At 45.9% G+C, this 23,311-nt stretch overlaps 4 protein-coding genes across 5 annotated transcripts; 2 read left to right on the forward strand and 2 right to left on the reverse strand.

Moving 5' to 3' along the window:
- Positions 1–3,664: 3,664 nt before the first annotated feature.
- GL218_09547 (H/ACA ribonucleoprotein complex subunit 1) lies at positions 3,665–4,459 on the forward strand (the record flags this gene model as incomplete). Its single annotated transcript, XM_033586378.1, has 2 exons — positions 3,665–3,743; positions 3,825–4,459. 2 exons carry the CDS (start codon positions 3,665–3,667, stop codon positions 4,457–4,459), a joined length of 714 nt encoding a protein of 237 aa, XP_033435990.1.
- Positions 4,460–6,084: 1,625 nt separating this feature from the next.
- On the reverse strand, positions 6,085–12,037 carry GL218_09548 (the record flags this gene model as incomplete). Of its 2 annotated transcripts, XM_033586379.1 has the most annotated exons (6): positions 6,085–7,234; positions 7,292–7,629; positions 7,687–8,174; positions 8,245–8,905; positions 11,176–11,838; positions 11,891–12,037. In XM_033586379.1, 6 exons carry the CDS (start codon positions 12,035–12,037, stop codon positions 6,085–6,087), a joined length of 3,447 nt encoding a protein of 1,148 aa, XP_033435992.1. The 2 variants fall into 2 exon arrangements, with proteins under 2 accessions (XP_033435992.1, XP_033435991.1); XM_033586380.1 differs by lacking the exons at positions 7,292–7,629; positions 7,687–8,174; positions 8,245–8,905; positions 11,176–11,838; positions 11,891–12,037 and having other exon boundaries at positions 6,085–6,900.
- A 2,661-nt stretch (positions 12,038–14,698) lies between these two features.
- GL218_09549 (uncharacterized protein) lies at positions 14,699–18,983 on the reverse strand (the record flags this gene model as incomplete). The annotated part of the gene is made up of 5 exons (XM_033586381.1): positions 14,699–15,384; positions 15,445–16,046; positions 16,101–16,243; positions 16,297–16,555; positions 18,160–18,983. The coding sequence occupies 5 exons, from the start codon at positions 18,981–18,983 to the stop codon at positions 14,699–14,701; spliced, it is 2,514 nt and encodes an 837-aa protein (XP_033435988.1).
- Positions 18,984–22,168: 3,185 nt separating this feature from the next.
- On the forward strand, positions 22,169–23,111 carry GL218_09550 (uncharacterized protein; the record flags this gene model as incomplete). The annotated part of the gene is made up of 4 exons (XM_033586382.1): positions 22,169–22,196; positions 22,251–22,446; positions 22,551–22,785; positions 22,845–23,111. The coding sequence occupies 4 exons, from the start codon at positions 22,169–22,171 to the stop codon at positions 23,109–23,111; spliced, it is 726 nt and encodes a 241-aa protein (XP_033435989.1).
- Between the last annotated feature and the right edge of the window lie 200 nt (positions 23,112–23,311).

The following is a 23,311-nucleotide window of genomic DNA, read 5'->3' on the forward strand; positions in this document are numbered from 1 at the left end:
TGACTGACTGCCTGCCTGCTCCCGTATCTATATGATATACGTACCTACCTAATTTATACCTTCCCGTCGCTCCCGTCGCTCCCGTGGCCTTCCCGTGGCCTTCCCGTGGATTTTGTAGCTCTTTCTATAAACGCTATAACGTTTGAAAGTAAGTGAAACGTTTGGGAATATAAATAGCTATATACATAAATATTCCAATCACTTTCAAACGTTGAAAATAACTTCAATAGATATAAAATCTTATTCGTCGTTCACTTAAGTCTCGATTTTCAAACGTTTAAATATGCAAATGGTGAAATAACGGTAAAATAACGGTTTATTCGATCCACCAAAACCTGGTATGGTACTATTACATGGACCCTGTTATATACATGGGTACAGGGTTATTGCTGCTACGTTGTAAATGTATATCTTTATTATCTTAACGTTATGTAATCTGAAAATCCCATTCTATTTCTCCATCTAACTTATGCCGATCTCTGCGTGGACACACGGCACATATAATTCCACTGATACCAGATCTACGGGCGTTACTACGATTTCGTATACAGTCATACAATTATTCAGCATCCTCATCCTCATTCTCATTCTCATATTTGTCTTCATGAATACTACCATTTATCATCCCAGTCTAGACCACCACGTCCAGACCACATCCTAAAGAATCACCGGCTTGAGAATAGTTCGATTTATTTCAGCAGTTCGTATAGCTATAGCCTATCATCTGTCTTCAAACCCCCCCAATTGACCATTAATAAATCACATTGAACAAGGCGAACACGATTCTGACTGCATAGCACCTCGACACACGCATATCTACTAGGGTGAGTTACACTAGGGTCTGACGACCATCCGCATTTGTCGATTCAGCTGCACGACGCTTGGTACAATTTAGAGCAAATATCCGGGTTTGCTCGGATACCACATATCAGGAACGACCCCAATATGCGAGCTACGATGTAACTAATTTATTCTAACTTCAAGCTAGACTTACTAGAATAACTAATTCATCCTCTAAGAAAATCACTATTAATATACTAGTTTTTTTTTTTAATTTGAGTTTCTAGACCGCGCTGTTTAAATCTTTACATCCTGCCACTGTGATCGGCTCTGATCAGCAATTAAAAGGAGCAAGCGGTGTTGATCGCGGATTAAAGCCTCTTCCAACAATGTCGATGCCTAAAGCGCGATGGGGGGCTATGTTAGCTTCGACCGCATCGACGGACACTTTGACCGCAATCCCGCAAGCATTGACACGTGCGGCCGCATAATTTATCTCGTCAGCTTTTGTGCATGGGGGAGTAGGAAAGCGAAAAATACGATTCGGCCACCTCACTCGTGTTGAAGTAGAAGCTTCTGTGCCGCACATGGACAGTCCTGCCGAAATGGACTCATAAGCATCTGACGCCAGATCAGATGCCGGTCTAGAACATCAAATTAAGGATTACATGTGCCAAGCCTACTGAAGAACGCCGAGAAAAAAAAAAGATAATCAATCTTTAGACCAACCTTGCTAAAGGTACGGTAGCTCCCGATAAGCTGGTCGTGTCTTAGAAAGGCCAGCCTTATGCTTATTACCGTATTCGACGGAATTACTCAATTAAATGCGAGGCATCTGTCGGAGCCAAGACAGTTTGAACTTTACAAGTCGGCTTTTGAAAAAATAGGGGTTCTAAAGCCGACGTGCGCTGTCCAATTGACAAACAGACCCTATCTACATAACACAAACCGCCATGCAATCCTTAGGAATACCTGCGACCCGCCTAATTTTCTAATATTGGTTCAGACTTGCGAGGGTTTTATAGCCTATGCAAATGTTGTCAGATTGCTTTTACTATGTATAACTTAGATTATACAGGTCTATAACCAACACCCCAACAATCGGCGATATACCTAGACAATGTAATGTTAAGGCCATGTTCTTTATAATTATCCTGGGAAAGTCGTCCTGGTTTAGGCCTATAGGATCCTAAACGGTAGACGTTATACTAGATCAATAGGCTATCTAGCTATCTTGTCAGTCCTCCTGTAATAAGGCTAGCAGTCCGCCAAGTTTTGCCCTAACGTACCTAGAGGGAGAATATGTATCGCCTTATGCACAGACCATAATAATCCATATGCGTTCTCGCTATAGCAATACAAGGCTCGTTCCACAGCTCATCCCGGCTTACCATGATGCTAAGACCACTATCCTAGCACGACACCAGGGACAGGGACACCTACGTTGGGGGCCGATCTCGACTCGACTCGCACGTACATATGAGATTTCCACTTTTCCGGCTTTGCACTTGCAGAAAGGAATGGCAACGTGACTTGGCAAATCCCAAATTCCATCCCGCATCCTCAGATTGTTCCACGACGTCATGGCGATTTCATGAGAGCGCCGACGATCTCGACTGATTCCATCATAGGAAGATTTAGGGTGATTACTGATGACGATATACGATTTAGTCGGATTTCTTCGAGTTGACAACCTGACAGCTAACATCATCTGAAGTCAAACAGCTCTTGTGATACTAAGTATAGCCGGTTTTTACTAGCTACCTCTTGATATAGGTATTGCCAGTTGCTCATTCAAAGTCAGAGTCAGTTAACTAATGTCACCAGCAAAAGCTTACGGGTAAGAACATAGATCGTGGTTACAATGGCTTTTGCGTCTTGTTTTGTTTGACACAATGCTGAGCTATGATTATTACAGGATGACAAATCTACTTGTCCTTTGATATAACCCTAGGCTGTGGTGTCAATGGCCTTCTAGTTGGTCAAATCCCGAAGTAACACAGCAATGGACCAGTCAGGAGACTGTTAGCAATGGCTCGCATCGAGGGTCTATCTCGTGGGTCACAAATACCCCGTGAAGGAACCGGTTAGTTTCAAGATTTTATAATTTAAAGACATCTCTGTGTTTCTGTGCATCTAAAAGTTGTTAGTTGAGTAACACAACTTGAGTTACGCCGGATAAGGCCTCCGGGTTGCTTCTGCAAGATTGGGTTAGACATAATTATTCGTCAAAAAGCTTGATAATACGGTCCGATGAGGAAGCACAACAAATCTTTTGACATAGCCCCCGTAGATAACAAACCAGAACGATAATCAGCTCAGTACTAAAATCGGGCGTGTTATTCTTGAAGGGATTCCCCTCGTTGCTGTAGGACAAGGACAGGTTTAGCAGGTTTGAGTAGTTTTCACCCCCGCTCCTATTGGCTTGATATTGGAAACAAGCCGTTTCGAGCAAAATTAGAGGAGGACGGTGTTTGACAAGCAATCTAGTCTAGACCGTCTGTCTGTGTGAGTCTGCAAATGTACGAATTACATTATCTGTGATGGTGTAAGTAAAATGTACTACATACCAAATTGAACCAAATTGAAGCTCAGCTAAAAGGGTGGGTGCTACCTAATTACCTAATCCAGGTAACAATTCTTATCAGCCACTATCGATAACACCTTTATCCATCCGGGCACGTTTTTCCGCCCGAGAAAAAAAAGTGCAGGTAGGAACTTTAGCTCCAGCAAAATTATTATTCGAGGTTTTGAAGCTTCAATCAAAAAAACCTTGAACTTTTCGACAAATTTGCCAATTCGCGAAAACGCGATCGTCAATCAACCCCGAAAAAAAAGCTACATAGCCCGCAGAGGCCAATTGACCTCGTAGCCACACGTCACTATGTCGAGAGGAGCGCCGCGCGGACGGGGCGGCTTCGGAGGTGGTTTCGGTGGAGGTCGCGGAGGAGGTGGTCGAGGCGGTACGTGTTACTCTTCATTCTTATCTTCACTCGTATAGCTTCAATTATAAGCTAACGAATTCCCCTTTTTGAAATAAATAGGCCGCGGCGGCTTCGGACAGCGAGACTTCGGCCCGCCGGACCAGATCCTAGAGATGGGCAGCTTCCTGCACGCGTGCGAGGGGGAAATGGTATGCGAGAGCATCAACCCCAAGGTGCCGCACTTCAACGCGCAGATCTTCCTCGAGAACAAGACCGCCGTCGGCAAGGTCGACGAGGTCCTCGGCCCCATCAACCAGGTCTACTTCACCATCAAGCCCACCGAGGGCATCCAGGCTACCTCCTTCAAGCCCGGCGACAAGTTCTTCATCGGCTCCGAGAAGCTCCTCCCCCTGGAGAAGTTCCTCCCTAGGCCTAAGCCCCCGCCTGGCGCGCCCAAGGTCAAGAAGCCTAGCCGCGGAGGCGGTCGTGGCGGGTTCGGTGGCGGACGTGGTGGCCCGATAAGAGGCGGTGGACGGGGTGGATTTGGTGGCGGAAGAGGGGGCCCGTCGAGAGGTGGTCGTGGTGGCTTTGGAGGCGGTGGCTTCGGCGGCGGCCGGGGAGGCGGTGGTGGTCGTGGAGGTAGCGGTGGATTCAGCCGAGGCGGCAGTGGTGGTGGTGGCTTTGGCGGCAATGGCGGTGGTAGGGGACGGGGCGGTTTCAGCCGAGGAGGAGGAGGAGGAGGAAGTCGATACTAAAAGCTGGGAGCGAGATAGATATACCCACCCCCTTTCTTCGATTTTCTTCTCCTGGCGGACCCGTGGTGGTAGTAGTAGTGGTGGGCCCGCTCTCATTCAAATGTTCTCACGCGGTACGGGAATGGCGTTACGAGGAAAGTTCTGATTAATTTTAAAAAATGTCCTGTCCTTTTTTTTTTTTACTTTTTCCCGCACTTGCTTGCATATGGGTGGGAGGTATATACCTAGGTATCCTAAGGTAAATAAACAAATGAACGAACGAACAAATGAAAGAATGAATGAAAAGTTCTACTGGTCTAGCTGGGATATCTAACGGTTGGCTGTAAACATACAGGTGTTTACCTAGGTAGGTATATGTATTACGTGAACGAGGTTGGATTTCTATTACTGTGTATTATTCTATTAGTTGGTATTATTGATTGGTTGCTCGAACGAATAAATTGTAAAGTGTTAAACTATGAAAGCTCTAACCTACTTCATAATCTCAAGATAACTATCAGCTAGGTTAGTTACTTGGGCATATACATCGAATTCGAACTATTTCAAGTGCCTAACCTTAGGTACTAAGTAAGGAGTAGGTGGTTCTCTATTCGAACAACGACGAGTTTGATGGGAGTGAGGGGAGGGAGGAAAGGGGGCTTAAAGACATGAGTAGGTACCTAATACGAAGACATAGACGTAGATAGATATATGTTGTAGTTCTAGGGGAGATTAAGCATATATGGCTAGGATAGATCATGATAGCTTCAATTTACCAGTTTGGAACTATAATATTTTAGTACAAGTCTATAGATGGCGAGTGACCATATCGGTTTTTATGTCAAACGCAAGAGCTGGCCTGGCCTTGAGGCTGGCCGTGGTAGCATTGGCTTTTTATATCGGATAGAAGGTTCGTCGTGATATATTTTCGATCCAATATTCTCCCAGGCCTGACTTAGATACGCAGGCCATGAGACGTATCCCGTAACTTAACATATCTCTCTTAGAAGCTTCTCAAATTTGCCATCACAACAACTACCAAGCCACTAGTCACACAAACACTCAAACAATATAATACCACACTCGGTCTAAATCATCCGGGAAAAAAAAGCATGTTTCTTATTGCGTATACCCATACCCATACCCCTACTCGTAACCACCCCTATCCATACCCATACTTATATCAATATTCAATATTCATATCCAACCTAACCCAACCTACCCGCACATCACAGCTTCAAGTCCCATTGCATCCCGCAACTCGTACGAGCAGGGTATCTATCTACCCCCCTGCCCAAAGTATCCCATCGTAAGGAAAAAAAAATAAGCTAAAACATGGATTCAACCGGCCGCCGCCCCGCCCCCTTTTTGTAACCTCGGCTAGCTCTGGTATACAAAAAAATGAGAGAAACCAACGCCGCGCGGAAAAGAAAAGGAAAAGGAAAAGGTATACCCCCAGCATCCATCGCTTATAAAGACAGTTCGATCGTCTTCTTTCTATCAAGCATAAGCAAAAAGTAGCACCCTCTCGCCCTGTCCAAAAGATCCAGGAAGGAACCTGAAGTCATATAGCGCGGAACCTCCAATTCACTACCGCAACATGATATTCGCTCTGCCCAAGCCGCTAATCAAATCCTTCCGAGTATTTAATACGCACCCGGTGTACTCGCCGGCGTACCCCGTGGGTACTCGCCAGGGACATGAGGGTTACTACTCGTCCTACCATTGTACGGCCTCGGCTGTCCATCCTGCCCTGAAAACGGCATACCTGTAGCCGGATTTGGCAATGGCTTCGCGAACCCGTTCCCCGCGCCGACCATTTGCGGCTGCTCTTTGCTTGGTATACTATATGCCGCCCCTGCACCCGGCATATATTTCTGCTGCACGTCGGTAGCCATCTCGTATGCGCCGGGGTTGCCCGAATCTTGGCTGGTAGTAGTTTCTAGTGTCTGCGTCGTGCTATTAGACGCTGGGCCGGGGACAATGACAGGCCGGCCAGGCAGTCCCATCTGCTGCTGCTGGTGCTGGATAGGTTCTCCGTTATAAGGATTTACGCCATCTGCTCGCGCCTCATGGTCAATAATTACTGCTTGGCTGTGCGCTTGATCCAATCTCACGCTTGGAGTGTTCCCGTAGGACTGTCCAACTATCTGCGATGCTCGGTTTGTAGGATAAGACTCGCCCATGCCGCTGCCGGGTAATGCGCCCGCGGCTGCGATTACGTCTCGATCTTGGTTGATGCCCCCGTTGGCACCGCTAAGTGCGTATTCGTTCCCTACAAGCCCTGAACCGACGCTGCTAGGAGAGCGCGGTACTTGTAAGCCCCTCTGTGCGTTGACTTGTATGTCGGATGGGAACCGACCTCCTGGCTCAGGCCTATTTTGCATAGAGTCCTGTCGAGAACTTGGGCTCGCGACAGCGGGGTCGACTGAAAACGGCTCGTCGTCCTCATCGTCCACCATACCATCCGAACTCGTAGTACGCTGCGAAGTCCGCGAATACGCGCGAGAGTGACCTCGGACAAAGTTGCTAAGCTCCTCGGGAGACTTCTCCGTAAGAGCTTTAATATCCTCATACCAAGCCATCATAGTATCGTGGCTTTCGGCACGGAAGACCCAAGTATGACCGCGGTGCATAGCCCCAGTCTGTCGCCCCTTGAGGATGAACTTGTTGGAAGAACCACCTTCTGTGGAGTGAGAACCCAGCTTCTGCTCGGGAAGATACAGAGACATGACAGGCGCTTGAGTCTTGTCTGCAGATTTGAATTCATGCAGATGAGTTGGAGATAATACGTACCTACCCCTTTATGTTAGCTTACTCGCAGTTTATGATTTCAAAAAAGGAACATCTCACCATCCAGCCGTATAACTCTTCAAGTATTTGCTCTTCCGCTCAAGTAGACCTGCACGGATCTCTTGACAAGCAAAATGATCTCGGCCTGGGTAATGGATATGCTCAGCCGATCTTAGGGGCACGTCGGGATCGACGAACTGCGAGTCTCTCTGAATGAAAGTGATCCACTCGTGGTCCTTAGGCATCGTAATGGGGCCGGCGCGGAGCTCGTCGATGGCGTTGTACGCAGCGTCCGCTTCCCGCTTGATAATACCTACATACGCGTTGTACGATTTCTGGATCTCGCCAACGACAATCGATTCAAGCTCTCTACCTGACGACTCGAGGTTCAAGTATGCCTGTACTTCTGTGAGACTTTGATTTTACCTAGTTATGTGTATTGGGAATTATTTTACCTTGTGCAAATAGTTCTCTTCGTCGAGTTGCCTTTCGAGCTGGCGATCTACCGCAAGTCGCAAGAGATATGGATCTTGCTTCCCCGTAGTCGCAGAGGAATCTAACTCGCTCTGTCCTAGGACTTCTTGCAACGCGTTGACAGCCCTTCTGGTACTGTCCATTTCCTTCTCGACCGAATTCTTAAAGTCGCTCGAAAGGCCCCTTATCTCCTTTATCTTCTGATTAAGATCGCTTCTAAGACCGGTCAGCGCTAGAATGACATCTTGTTCAATCTCCTTGGCTTTGCTAGCCTCTGTAATCATGTTTTTGTGATGGTCCCTCAAGATTTGGAGCGCATCATCCAGGCCACCAGACGAAAGGAAGCCGGGCGGCGTTGCCGTATTGTTAAGTACATTAGCAAGCTTAAGAAGCGACTTGGATCGGTGCTCGTAGTGCGATTGTATTTCCCTAAAGTATGCGATGAGATCCTTGAGAATCTTCCTCCAAGCTACACATTAACGTCAGCGGCAACGAAACACATACGAGACGGACGAGTCACGGAAGACGTCTCAACCTACACTGAAATCTCTCGGCCAGTATTTCCGTCGGGCTACCCGAAGTCGGTACAGGGCAATAGAATGCACTGTGGACCTCGTCTGAATCGTGAGAACTTTGTAAAGCGAGGCTCCTCACGCTGCCGGCATTCATGCTCCTGCGACTGCTGCTGCGCTTGAGACTACCACTCCTACGAAGAGAACTCTTCTTTTTTAGGGTATTTCCTCTCGATAGGGATATGGCGTGAGTGCTTGCGCCATCGCCGGTATTCAGGATTTCGGGTCGTGAGGATATCGAGTTCGAGCGTTGCATGTTGGAATGCTGGTAATTGCTCTGCTGGGATGTTGGACCGTCGACGACTGAGTCACCTCTCACACTCGCATCCCACTCTTCGGTAAACTTGGTCTGACGATTCGCAGTTTGGTAATTCTCGTTCTGGGGTGGTGTAATATGAGAATTGGCTAGCGTGTTGGACAGAGTTTCGTTATCTACTGGTCTTTGTGGCTGGTGATACGGAAAGTAGCCACCGGAATTGGGCCTCGAGTAGCCACCTGCGTTACCGTTTGTAGGGAATGCTACGGGATCTAGAGTGGTGGTGGTGGCCTGGTTCATCATATTGGAGTCGATGGTGGGCGGAGCGAGAGGTAGTAAAGGCTTGGCGGACATGAAAGCGTTGACGTAACTCTAGATATATTGCCGGTTAGAGGATACAACCGAGAAGGTTTGAGACTAATGAATAGAGGGCGGCAAGTCCGTAGGCTTAAGCGGTCTCAGTCTCTTATAAAGTCTCACTAGCGTGCGTACCTTGGCTAGAACTTTCGAATCTTTTTAGAACGCGCGAAGAAGTAGCACCGACTGACAACGTAAATTCGTGGATAGTAGCGTGGATATGTAGTAGCGAGGTGCATAGGGTTTGAGATGGCTACAGATTGTGGTAACGAATGGTGTCTTTGAATTTTGTTAAAACAATGTTTTAATCCTAAATAACAACCAGCAAGTTAGCCTAAAGAAATAATGTACACGTAGTAAGTTGCTTCGTTGGGCATTGTTCTATGCTGGAACAATCAGGAATATCCCAATGTTTAAGTCGAAATATCAAAAGTGACCAGTTCTAGGTGATAAGTTCAAAGGACCGTTACAAATTAGGTCGATGTATACGATTCAGGATTCCTTATCGTCGAGGGTTGGGCGGCAGCTCAATTGGGCTCTAGTATAAAGTAAGGGTAATTCATACTTACGGGGCTAATAAATAGTCTTGCGATTGAAGTGGAATTCGTAGTAAAATTCTGGAGCAACGGGTTATCGACGAGAAAAAAGGGTCGGGCCACTAGACATAGAAAAAAGAAGAAGGGGAAAAAAAGAGAATAGCTTGGTGGGATGCGCAGTGACGATGATGTGGTTGTCGTCACCTTTGCGACTTCCCCCCCAGCTTTGCCATGCCCGATTCTCTTCACAAACAGGCCCAAAATAGTTTAGCTTAACTAGGATCTACCTTTACGCATGTACCGTTGGCCGCTGCCATACGTAAATCTTCATACGTTTACTAGCTGTCGGTTCGTACTATCCGCATTCGGTATTTCGAGCTAGCAAGGGTCCGGCAAAGTCGGCCCACTACCTAACATACCTAGTCGGATTGGCGGGGTTTGGAGTTCTTGCACGAGTCTTTGTCAGACAATACTATGACGTAGCCTATCCGTCGGGGCGTATACGGAAATATCCGCATGTCCATGGCTCCTAATGTATTATTGATTCTTTAGGTAACTAAGTCTCACACATCAGATCTCATATCAAGATTAATACACTACCCAACGTAGGTTTCCATACAAACCAAGTTTTGTATACCTACCTATCCTACCTCATATGCGCACTTAAATAATGTAGCTATCCATTACATGTGAATCCAAGGTTCCGCACGTTTCCGTCTATCAGAATTATTGAATCCTGTCCAATAGAACAGCACACCCTACTCTGCATATATATGGATATTTGATAGGACCATCATTGGCTCGGAGTTATATAAGTAAATGCAAGAATAGTTGTCCATAACCCCATACTGCCCCCAGATACCCTCTATTATTTATACCTTCAACAAAAGGTACAAGCCACCTACGTCCCTCATTACCATTATGAGCTTACGACCATGTGTATAATCACTCTTCACCATGCTGTACTACTACGTTGTACCTGCATACATATATTAAAATAAGACAAGTCTACAACACTATACTGAGTTCCGCATCGAGATTCGGGAGACTTATATTAAAGGATCATTCTCATCAATCTATCACAGCTCGCCCTTAGAAACTCGCATTTGGTTTTGAATACTAAAATTATCATGAACATTAACTATTTCTTACGGACTATAGGGCGCAGGTGTCATTTGGTTATTCCTTGTTTGACTCCAAGAAAGTAAAACCTCTCCCCGTCCTCCCTTTCCTAAACGCCTCGCCTATGCAAATGCTATCTCTGGGATATCGATTCTCAAGCATCGGCTTACTCGGTACGCCATTTCCCATGTCAAAAATGCCATTCTCTGCTGGTCGTTCCCACACGACACTGGGTCTAATCTCCACCGATGGAGTGTCCCGCCCCTAATTAATCAAATTACATCCTTGCTCTTAGAAAGCTCCTAAACCTCAAACCAGCTCTGATATAGACCTCACCGTCTCCGTAGTTGTAGTATGCTTAATTCTTCCCCTCCGTCTTGGCGGCGGCGCCTTGGGTGGTGCTTTCTTAACACTCCTAGTGTTATTTTCATGCCCCATAGAAACATACGGTACTCCGTGTCGGTGCTTCGGTACTTCAGGTAGTGGTTTCTTCGGCCTACTTGGCTTTGATGTCTCCTTCGTTCTAGCTTCCCCGCGACTGGAGCTTGGACGGGGTACTTCGTTCTTGACTTCTACTCCATTGTCAATTCTAGTCTTGCTTTCAGCTTCAGCCTCATCTTTAGCTACGGCTTCGGCCTCGGCTTTTCGGCTCGGTGTCTGAACGCCCGGCTTCTCCATAACCGCCGCCACATGCACGACGCTAACGTTGCTGGCGGTTTCCGCATGCGAGAGGCTAATGCCAAGTAATTTACGCGCGATCTCTCCAGCGCCGGTGCCCTCATCAGAAAGCCACTTGACTTTAGATACGCGGTCTACAAGCCTCAGAGTTGTCTCGTCCGCTGGAGCGAAGTGGGTATTTCCCGATCCGGCTAGTATTCTGAGTAGTTTTTGCACCTCGTCCTTCTTGTAATGAGGCGGCTGGTTAAGCTGTGTATGCGCAAGCAAGGGGTACATCACACGAAGGTACGTATGTCGTAAAGCCATCAATTCTTCTGGAAGGTCGAGAAGGTTGCGGATGATGACATCAAGAAGCACTCGCAAGTCATTAGTGTAGAAATATTCATATGTGGCTTTGGTGGTGAAGAGTAAGTATAAGAGCTTCAATATGAGAAGCTGTAAAGACGTTTCGGTTTCGCGATTGAGAAGTAGTATAATATTTTCGCCGAATGTCCTATAATTCGGACCGTATAAGCTAAGGCACTTAACGACTTTGTTTGTCAGCGGCGCAGTCAGCGTAGGGTCATTCATCGCGGCCGTGGATGCGACCATGTATTGCTCGTTGAGGACAAGCTAGCGACGAGTTAGCATATGAAGTACATTTCATGAGTAGTTTTCAACCTACTAGGACACGGATGATAGGATAGTGATATGGATCGTGTGCATCATCAGAAAAGTCCTCAATAAGTTCGAATAGGTAGGTAACAAATCCGTCGTCAACGTGGAGCAGATCCTCGACGCGAAGCTGTTCAATTCGCGACATCTCGTACATCAAATCTAATAGCAGTCGATGTAAACCCGGATCGGTGTCTTTTCGCCCGTTGATCAGTTCGAGTAGACGGTGAAAACAACTCTCCTCAATCATCCTTTTGAATGTTGCTTCATCTGCTCGACCATCCAGCAGGAGGAAATTAGCGATGACATATAGGGGTCCGGGTTCATCTTCTTGTAGTAAACTATAAATAATTTGCGTGCGCACGTAGTCCGGGTTGATATAGAAGAGGTTTCCATGGAGGAGTATTTGCGAGCAATTGACTACGTCATCTTCGGACTGGGAAAATTCGTCTCGGCATCGCGACGCGAGATATAGCCACGATCGCAAGGCATCATCGATAGTTTCGTGGGCTTCGGCAGGACAATTAGTAGCGACAGCTTTACTCAGCTCTATAGAAATAATATTAGCTGAGTTTAGAAAAGATGAGGTAACCAAGTATCTTCTCCTTTTTTGAATAAGAGGATTTGGCGTAGGAGTAGTCAAGACGAACCAGTCCATAATTGTTCCTCGCTCTCTATCGAGAAACTGTCTTCGGAGTCGGCCATATTGAAGATCAGAACCCCATCAACATGTCCGGCATCGCGTCACGAAGCGGGACGAATCTTAAAGCGCGCAATGAATACTGATAGAATAAAACAACAAATGAACAAATGATAAATAGCCAACGGGTCTATGATGTGGAATCATAACCGAACCTAGGAGTTCGTGTTTGTGGCTGGGGAACCCCGTAATGTGAAGAGTAAACCGAGTTGAACCGCCGATCAGACGTGCTTGTAACAATAAAATGGGTTGGCGGGTTGGTGGGTTTAGTGGATGAATAGGGAAACAAAAAAAGGGAAGGGTATAAATTCAAGCTAAGGTATTTTCCATTTTCGCCATGGGTCATTTACGAATTCCCCGCGTCGGGCACAAGCCATTTTTAGGTTTATGAACTCATATCCAAGGATGATTGTTCTGTTATCTATGCAGCTTGTGTATTAAATCTAACGGTTATCACAATTAAACTGCGGGGCTAAGACTTGGCATTATGGGTTAGTACATCTATAATTTAATTTACCATTATCCATCATCTTAGACCAATGTTGCCAGCTTAGTAAGATATCAACTTCACTGGAGGGCACCCCAGAGGGCTGCCACAATAGCCCGAGTTTACAGAGGTTATAGTTAAATATATTGAATATTTTGAAAGAGGACTCGGCACCCTGACCTCGATACCCTGACCTTGATACCCTCACCCTCGATACCCTCACCCTCGATACCCTCACCCTTAATACCCTCACCCTTAATACCCTCACCCACCCAAAAGGAAGACTCGACACCCAAGAGAAGGGCTCGGCACCCTGACCTCGATATCCTCACCCTCGATACCCTCACCCACGGCTCGGCACCCAAAAGGAGAACTTGTCACCCAGGAAAAGGGCTCGGCACCCTCAGCACCCAGGAAAAGGGCCCGAAGCCCTTACCTATAACACCCTCGAAACCCTCACCCTCAATACCCTCACCCTCAATACCCTCACCCACCCAAAAGGTGGACTCGGCACCCAAAAGAAGGGCTCGGCACCCAGGGATTCGGAAGCAAAAAGATACGTATTTTAAGAAAAAGATGAAAGTGGGGACTTTGGAAAATTCCACTTATTTTAGGGATGCACCCAATAAAAATGCCTAAAATTCGCGCACAGACGAACTTCCTACTTCGTAAACCAGACCCTAAGACAATATCCCTCGTAAACTCGGGCATAACACCACCTGACTCGACCGTCAGGTTGAATCTTACTACATGATTATAAGTTTTTACACATGAAGAATACTGATCAGATGTTCTAATTTCGAGCATGGCCTCTCTTGCTCGGCATACAGAGAACTTCCGAGTAAATATCTAAGAATACCCATTGCAACCCCTTAACCCCCCTTCGTCATATATTTTAGTTACTCAACACTAGGTTTAAAAATATAGTTGTCAAAAGACTAAACTTGAAAGTTTCTTAAACAGGGACCTTTTAGTTCACTCTTAATGTAATTTCGTTAAAGCTTTTATACATAGGTAGGAGGTACCTTATGATCCATATCGTATGTCTTGTAAAAAAGACAGCTATAGAAGGATAACCTAACAAAACGTGTATTAATATTAAATAACTTAGGTACTTAAGGTTAAAAGGCAACGCAACTATAATTACTAAATAATTTTAATATGCCTAAAGCATTATCACCTACTATTAAACTTGCTAAGCACTATGTTCTATCTCTCCTTAACTATTCATAAATGAATTCTTTTTTTCATGTTTATTGCTAAGTTTAGACGCCTGCAAATGCTACCTAACTAAGGTACGGCCAGAGTTTAGTAACATATCAACTATATCTACATTCGGCCCATGAGTGTCCGGATCCAGGAAAGAGACCCTGCCACGGTATGTCAGCGTCAACGGTCCAAAGTAAGGTTCTGGCAAACTGGTCTGACTGTCTGACCTTGTCACCGGCGCCGTCCTGGCTCTGATAGTGACCAATGCACCAACATCACCCGCCTCCACCTCTTACGAATTTATCTTTGTTGGTGTATCAGTGTCAATGAGCATACTATCTCAGTATACAACAAAAACACGGGGAAAAGTTGACCACCGGCTAGTCTAGTCTTTGAATACAGTACTAGCTACCCAATGCGCGCTACGAGTCGAAGAGGCTGGCTAGCCCTTCTAGGTTGTCTCCGTTGCCATTCTCTCCACCGTTGCTTGTGGCGCCTGGTCTCGATGCATCGTGGCTTGGTACAGTCATGAACTGCTGGGCCATTCTACTGCGGGGTGGCCTCTTTGCCGAAGGGGTCTTAGTAGGCATTCTAGTGCTTTTGCTTAACTTGCCCATCTCTGAAACGCTCACGCCCTTTATATCACCTAGCAATTGAAGGACGACTGCTCGTTGGCCACGAGAGCTTGTTTCCTTCCTCATCATATATTCTATCCCACTGTCGACATCAGCCTGCTTCACGTTGGGAAGCGAGAGCAATACATCCCTAGCTGTTTTTGTGAAGTCGTTATATGTCACTAGGACCGTGGCGATCAGAGAAGCAAATTCCTTTTGCAAGTCAACAAAATACGGTTCGTGAATCGATGTGATACATGCTTTTACAACATCTGACGATATGTATTCGCGGATGGCGGCAGCTGTGCCTGCGGGTGGAAGGCCTGTTGTGAAGTCCGGAATAATGGAGCGGAAAACCCGCAGCATGATGCCACAGCACCGGGAATCATGCCACCTTATGGCATGGGTGCAGAACATCAGGAGGGGTTCTACAACAGAGGAATGCTCCAAGCAAAATTCTCGAAGCGTAAGATGATTTCCTGCATCATTGCTGTCTGGGCCCAAAGTTAGAATCTATGTTTCATACAAATAGGTCGCTGGTGAGTTAAACTTACTGGTCCGGGCTGGGTCTAAAAAGTCCGCAACCATCATTACAGCTGCGTTCGTCAATTGTCTTAGGATGCTTTCCGCCTTCATCTCTTCGGTCAGAGCATCTCCTCCCGTTTTTACCGCCTGCTGATGCTCAAGCTTCATCCACTCGGAGTTGATCCTGGCATCCATCTGCTGACAGCACGCAGCTAGAATTGGAGGGAGGAAATGCTCTCGCAGGGGAACCGGACAGTTGTCCACCAGATATCTAACCAGATTAAGGACATTGATTAACTGGTGGGCTGAAAGACTGAAGGAATCGGCAAGGAGAGCATGAGCCAAGGGTCCTGGCAGCTCGTTAAAGCCGTAGAACTGCACGTCTAAGCGTGTCATGCAGTAGATTATTGCGTAGCATGATTCGCGCACAAAGCGTATAGAACCTCGAATCGTCGAGGCAAGCCCCTCTAGTGTGAGCTTCTTCTCAAGCACGCGAGCATAAAATTCATCTTTACTACCTTCTGAAATACCGGCTTGCCAGAATCTATCAGTAAGGACACGACCAACGATCGATCTCATCTCGGGTGGTAATCCCGTCCAATTGTCAGGGGTATGCGAAGCGTGCGCATGGCTACATATGAATGTTAATCTTTTTGCCATCAAGTGAAAGTCGTGGGGCTCTTACTTCAGGAAATTAAGCAATTGGGGAAGGATAATCGGGAACCCATCCTGCCATAAGGCACATGAGACTTGGTAAGGGTCGCTATCCTTCTCTACCTTATCAGCGGAACAAGTCAGGAATGACTTTGTAGGTCGTAGTGGGAGAACCTGCACGCTGCGTTAGCAAATAATTTCTAACATGAGATACGAGATGTCCTAACGGTTTGTCGCTCTTCAAGCTCTGCTTGTAGTGCTTGTCCCTCAGCATCGAGTTCAACTGAACCCCAGTCCGAGATATTTTGCATCTGCATCCGTGCAAGATAGTTTTGTGCTTTGTCAAGAGCCATGAGTTCGCAAAAGCCCGCATATGAAGATAACGCCTGTTTGAGGCGATCATTTTGCCATTGAGTCACGACAGGGTCAATGAATCCTCGTAGCTTCTGGGCCTTCGTAGCCTGGTCGAGCCGAGTAGAGCGGTGGCTAAACTGGTTAGTACGTCTTTAATATGGCATAGAATTAGAAGCTTACACAATAGTAAATAGAAAAGTTTGATACGTAATTTGACGCTTCTCATCTAGCGTCCCCGAAGCGATCATCTCGTTTACCTTTGCTTCTATCTGGTCATAAACATCCTAGAATCCTCATTAATATAACTGTATCAGGTGGTTAGGTGTATTAAATAAATAGCATTGTGTTCTCACCAGCAAATGGTTGGGCATCTTAGCTGCAAGTCTTTGAAGCTCAACCATACTCTCTGTCTGCAACTCTTTAATTGCATCCGTATATACTCGATAATCAGGGTGCGTAGCTGGCCAAGTTACAAGAATGTGTTCCAGGACTTTTAGCATGAATCCTGCATTCCGATGAAGTGCATTGACGGAGAAAGCGACAAGAAGCTCTAGAATTCGTTTTCGGATAAGAGGGTCCTATAGCAATAAGTATACATCTACAGAATGCTAAAATAGGGGTACGTACCTCAAAGTTCATCGCTAGCAGACGATTACACCAGGACTCTAAACTTGCTTCTACCGCATTTTGCTGCTATGAAACATTAGTAGAGATTTCGGTGTCAAATGCAAATTAAACATGTTCATACTAACCTCATCTGCAACAACAAATTCTCGCCACCTTCCGTACCCCTTTAAAGCTGCCTCAATTACTGTCGCTTGAGCATCAACCCGGAGGACTTGTGGAGATGTCTTGGTATAATTTGCCACTGCTAAGAGTTAGACCGATATCTTCACAAACGCGAACAAGACATACTATTAAAGGCCGGTCCCTCATCATAAAGATGCTCTAATATATTATCCGTTTGGCCCAAGATGTGTTGCATTGCATCAGTCGTCTGCAATTCAACGATAAGCTCGATCACTGTTGAGCTATAGCGTCTATAGTTTCCCAGGAAAGCATGGCGCTCGGGGATTGTGTCCGTGTCTTCTAATAGGAATAGAAACGTAGGATCCTGCGTATCTTCAGGCAAGCTTTCGTATCGAACAAGCCTCGAACTACAACATTCTAAAAGTGGGCCGATGAGGGAAGGAAGGCTTGCAATGTTTCGTCCGAGAGATTCGTTATTAAGAAGTCGAGTCCACGTTACAAGGACAGGAATTGAGACTACCAGGCTCTGACTCTGGGCAACTAGCAGAAGAAGTTGCAAGAATACTTGGAAGTCGATGCGGGTTGGGTCGTTTGGTAGAACATTGAAACGTCGGTCCATGTAAGTACCTAGAAACGAAATCACCTTTATGTTATTAGCGGCAATAACACGTAGGCCTCCAGCCAAACTTACCTCAGAGAGCTTCTTAGAGAATTGGTATTTATCATCATCAATATCCTCTGGATCAACCACCGACCACTGGAAAAGCTGTCTGAACAGATCGATATATTTGCTGCTATATAGTGGGACAACGAGGTCTATAAACTCTTGGTCGACAAAGCTTGTTCTTGAATAGAGGGAATGTAGCGCTTCCAGGGATGCCTTTAACGATTAGTTACGGATACATATAATATTAGTAGAGCTGCGGCTTACCTTTTGGACTTCAATGTGGTTTGCTCGAAGTCCCTCACACATTACCGGTACACACTGGGTAGCAGTGACAGCATTGGGGACGACCCAAGGCAGCAGAGAGTAGAGTACGCCGAGAGCACGAACTGCGCAGCTTCGTATTTCCGAGTCGTTCTGTATATCTTCCGTTAAGCAACGACTTAATAGGTCCGTGATTCTTGCAAGCCAGCCTTCATTGCCACATCTCACATCCGGCCCTGCCTGCCGGTTGGGGAATGTCTCTACTAGGACCGCGGCGGGTGTGAAAATCTCAACAGATGCCTTACTGAGGACGCCCTCGCGAACTGCTACTACTGTGTCATCGCCACTAAAAATATCATCGGATAGCATCTCTAAGATGCATAGGACAAGCTCCTTATGTACCGCAGGGCCTGACCACAGTTGGCAAAGCAGTGCGTCCATATCCATCCACTCTCCAGCCCAGGTCCTTTTTGCGACCTCAACCCATAGCAGAGCAATCTTGTTTCTTAAGTAAGCCGGGTCATCTCTCGTTATGCCTCGTGAGAGCTCCAGGACACCGTTACGCAGATCGGTAGCTTGATCTTCGGTGTAATCGGCCCATTTGTGTTTGATTACATACTCTAGGAGTGATAGAGCATAATGTCGCACCACGGGGGACTGAGCCTTGTCGACGGAGAGATGAAAGCCGTAAAAAGAGGCATTTCCATTATTCTTTACGTCTTCGAGGAACATCTGAGCCTCTTGCCGTGCATCGTTGGGAGAGTGAGGATTATGAATGACCTCTAGTGCCTTGTGGATCTTCGGCAGGACCTCCATATTGTCGGCGCCAAAACCTACGCCGCCTGATCCCATATTACCATTGATCGCAGTATGTGTAGCCATCGTGTTGGGGGAACTAGGAGATGCGCGGTCGGCGACGATCTTGGAGGGGGTGGGCGCGAGCTGTCGGGAGCTATAGGTTAACCTTGCTTTAGGTGTGAATCATCAGGCAAAATCTAGATAAGATTGCTTAACTACGGAGATAGAATGAAAGATGGAAAAGTAGTGAGGGTATACTGAATTAGTAATGGCAATTCAGTAACGAGCACCTTTATTGATAGGATGACGATTTTTTTTTTTTTTTAAATTCTCGATATGTTCTTGCTTGAGACAGGATTGGAGGTGGAACGATGACTATAAATTATGCGCTAAGCTTAAGGTACCGTGATTGAGGTTCGTGTTTCTGGCGGAAATTTACAGGTGATGTGGTAATGTTGCTTCAGCGTGCCTTCTTCACGCGACTATTGGTGGGTCCACCTTAAAGTCCTGAGTCCTTTAATCCATAAGCTCAGGTAGGTAGGTACACTTTTACTTCTCTGCGCAATATATGTAATCATGCTTCCATATACAATGCATATACTAAACCATTGTTATCAGGGCGTACCTGCCTTGCCCTGCCATACAGCAACCCCACCTTCATAGGCTTGTTACCTATCATGTACTATTATGTACTTATCCGCATAGCCAATTAGCTGTTTAGTTCACCATGAAAGCCGCTGTTCTGGAAGCACTAGAACAATTCCAAAATTGTACCTACGACGCCCCATGGCGGCTGCTGTACTCCACAGTCTACTACCACAGTCTACTATGTACATCCGTTTATCTACTTCATTCTGTTAAGCATATGTAACTCTCATTTTGTTCCAACAACAAATCGAACTATGGCGACTTATTTGACAATAAAGCAATTGTACAAATATATGTGTATAATTATATAGCTTGGGAAATAGTAATTCTCTGCAACACGTTGCTAAGGAATAACTAACAGAAACGCGAGAACCCGCATCCGTCACATTCCAAAGTGGTGTTGAGACTATATCTTGTAACTATTACATCACTAAACTAACATTAATTCCTATTCGCACCTCGGGTAGTATTTACTAACTTAAGAGTCGATTAACATTAAGTAAATATTTATCGCTACAAGGTCAGGTCAAATAATTTCAACACTCAAAATCAATATTAGTATTCCCATAAACACAATAACTTATCATAAAAACTTGTTGATACACACCGGAGATTTCTGCTTCCCATTTCGGAACCCGGCTGAAAATCGCTCCCGTAGTTCATGCTCTTGTGCTCCTCAAACCGTCCGAGTATTTTAATCTCACAAAATTCAGCCTCTGTACCACCTGAGATCTCAAGTACTCGTGATCCCGCATGCATACATGAGGCGAGAATAAAGACTTTCCACTGCTTGCTGTCTCCCTTGGTGCTCTCCGTAGCTTTTTCTAATGTTATCAGTTTAAGTCTCCATACACCTCCTTGTAAATTTTGCTCTGCTAGTAACCTGGATCTGTAAGGAAGCATCCCCTTTCTTTGCTCATCGAACGCGTATACTCTAATGTAGTCGTCGTAGCTTCCAGTGACAACCACGGAATCGTGCGATGAAACTTGCAGATTTAGGGTGAGTATAGCAGTTACTCCTCTGCTTCGTGTCCCCTGAACACAATTGGTGGGCATGAAGTCTCGACTAGGCTCTCTTCAGTATCAATACGAGCCGGATAATATGCACAATTTGTAGTAAGGAGTTTAGAATCGTCACCTCCTGAGAATACTGCGAATTGCTCAGAGCTTTCCCCTGGAGAACCTGCTGCATCCGAGCTAGGCTTGCCTAGTGTCAACGATGAAAATGCCACTGTCCACGCTTCAAGAGTGTGAGTTATCACAGGCCCATCGCTTGTCTTAGAGACATCCCATGAGTCAGTAACACGCAGGATATGGACTTCGTAGTTGGAGGTTGTAATTGCTAGGAGCTCAGGAATATGTGGATGCCACGAACATGACAGGACTAGAACTCCCTCATCATCACCAAGCGGCTTGTGAGTAACGATTTCCTTTAAGGAAGCCGGATGTTCTTCTAAAGTAGAAAGCTTGAAGAACGACAGGCTTCCAGTACTGGAGACGACAGCCAGCACAGTAGAGCCTTCTCGACTAGGATGAAAATGAAGGTCAAGGAGAGCAGAAGGGTAGAGAACAGTTTGTACGTGCTTTCTATACGATGGTAAACTTGATATTAAAATTGAATAATAGAGATAAGTAGGTATATAAGGAGGTAGCTTACATATCCGAAGTCTCTAACAACTTAAAGAGAACAAGACTACCATCCCGAGATTGAGTTTTCTTTACCTCCTGTTGTTCTTGGTCATCTCCAGTAGAACCGCCCGTATCTGTATTATCTTCTTTCTGTAAATTATATGTACCAACGACGAAATAGTCCGGATGACCCGGACAGAATTCGATACAGCTTGGGGGGAGGTCCAGGGTTAATGATTTCAGCGACGTGATGCTGCGTCCGTGCGTATTCATGACGTTAGACTTTTAAGGGGCGTTTATACCACGCTTATATTCGTCAACGGAGAATATGTCAGCAATTAATATTCATGGAAACATAAGACATGCTGCGATATAGATATTAAGCCCCGCGTATGTAGATGTTGAGAGGAAATCTTTCCCCCTCAATTTTTTGAAGTTGTTTTTTTAGAGGAGATAGTGGAGACTTATAATAAAAATGGGGCACATACAGCTAAGCTACAGCATGCATGCCGCTTCTAAAGAGCGGCTCGGAATCATACCCGCTGTATAAACCCTGGAGCATAGCCTTATTATTGGACCTGGTCCAATTACTAGTGCCCGAGCGCCTGGTTCCTGCACTTGCAGAATGCAGCCATTTTAAGGCTCCTCTTATGGAAATACCGTGGTAACAATCGAAGCTGCAAGAACGAGGGGAGTCGGACATTTGGGTTGGGTTGGCAAGAGCACGTCAGTTATCAGTTATCCAGCAACCCCCGGTCTCATGGAGCAAGGACTTTTAAATGCTTTCTAACCTAGCCTAGAACCCAGATAGATACCTCATATTTTCAACTTTCTAAGCCTGACTCGTATTATTGACAATTGACTTTGGCTAGTTTATACAATATTTACTTATAATTCCTTCATTTCTTCTCTATTCTTATTCTCATCGTATGAACTACTGTTTATCAATTTAACGTACCTAGGTACATACTCATCTATTTTGAATTGCGACCATGAGTTCCGAGGACTCTGATTTCTATGGTGGAGATATTCGGTCTATTTAACTAACGCCAGATTACTAATTCGCGGTCTTAGGCGACGACGAAGTTCTGGCAGACCTCAAAGCCAAAGTAAAGGTATTCGACGTTGAAGCCTGGTGGGAACAAAACCGAACTCTCGATACACCGCTCAAGATGCAGGCGCAAAAGAAGGAAACCGTTGATATCTCTCATCTCCATAACCCGTATGCTGGCCTTAAGAACGCCTGGCAACTCACCGAGACCATTGAAGAGTTCGTACAACGCGTACCCCCTGCAACAACAGACGAAACTCCAGAAGACCCCTGGATTTGGGTTTGTAATCCATACATTAATCGCAAAAAAAACATGAAGCAAGTAATCAAATGATCCCTGGCGGCGAAGACGAAGCCCCTGAAGAGGTTGGCGCGGACCTGCCCAGTATGGTTGAGGGTGGGATGGCAAGACTTCATCTTGCCTCAGAATTCATCGACGCATGTAAGAAGTCCGGAAATCAACCAGGTGCTATCACTCGAGAATGTCGAAAAGCCGGGATGGACGCGGCCAAAGATATTCTCAACCTGGCAAGGATGCTACGTGTGAGATGTGGCAAGGTTAGTATATGAGTATTATATGAGTATATGCTTGAAGCGTCATTCCTAATATATGCTAGTGGATGCTCTTTTGTTCTGTCTTCCAAGTTAACGAGATTTGGGAGACTGTCGCCAAAGCGACGGCAAATAATGAGCTTGGTATTGGTGCCAAGGTTGCGCCACGATCGACAACTGATAAGAGAACGGACCGGCTCATCTGCGTCTACACCGCCGATTTCTCCGATACGAAGGACGTGAAGAGAGTCGTCGAGAAGTTGAAGCAGCTCGGACTCATCCAGGCTAGGGATCGATCAATTTACTACAAACCTGGTAAGTTTATTATCTGAATAGCTTCTCTCGGGACAACGCTTACCAGATTAGACGTGTACACTTACCTAGGCATAGCACGTGGTAATCCTTGGGAGATAAGGGCCTCTATATACGATAGTACCTCTATGCTTAAGAAAGGGTAGGATGGGAGAAGAAAGCCAGAATCGAAGAAAATGGGGAAATATGAGTTGTCATGGAAAGCAGTTGAATTTGTCGA

Source organism: Daldinia childiae (assembly GCF_008694065.1).
Source record: "Daldinia childiae strain JS-1345 chromosome Unknown Scaffold38, whole genome shotgun sequence".
Taxonomy (NCBI): Eukaryota; Fungi; Ascomycota; class Sordariomycetes; order Xylariales; family Hypoxylaceae; genus Daldinia; species Daldinia childiae.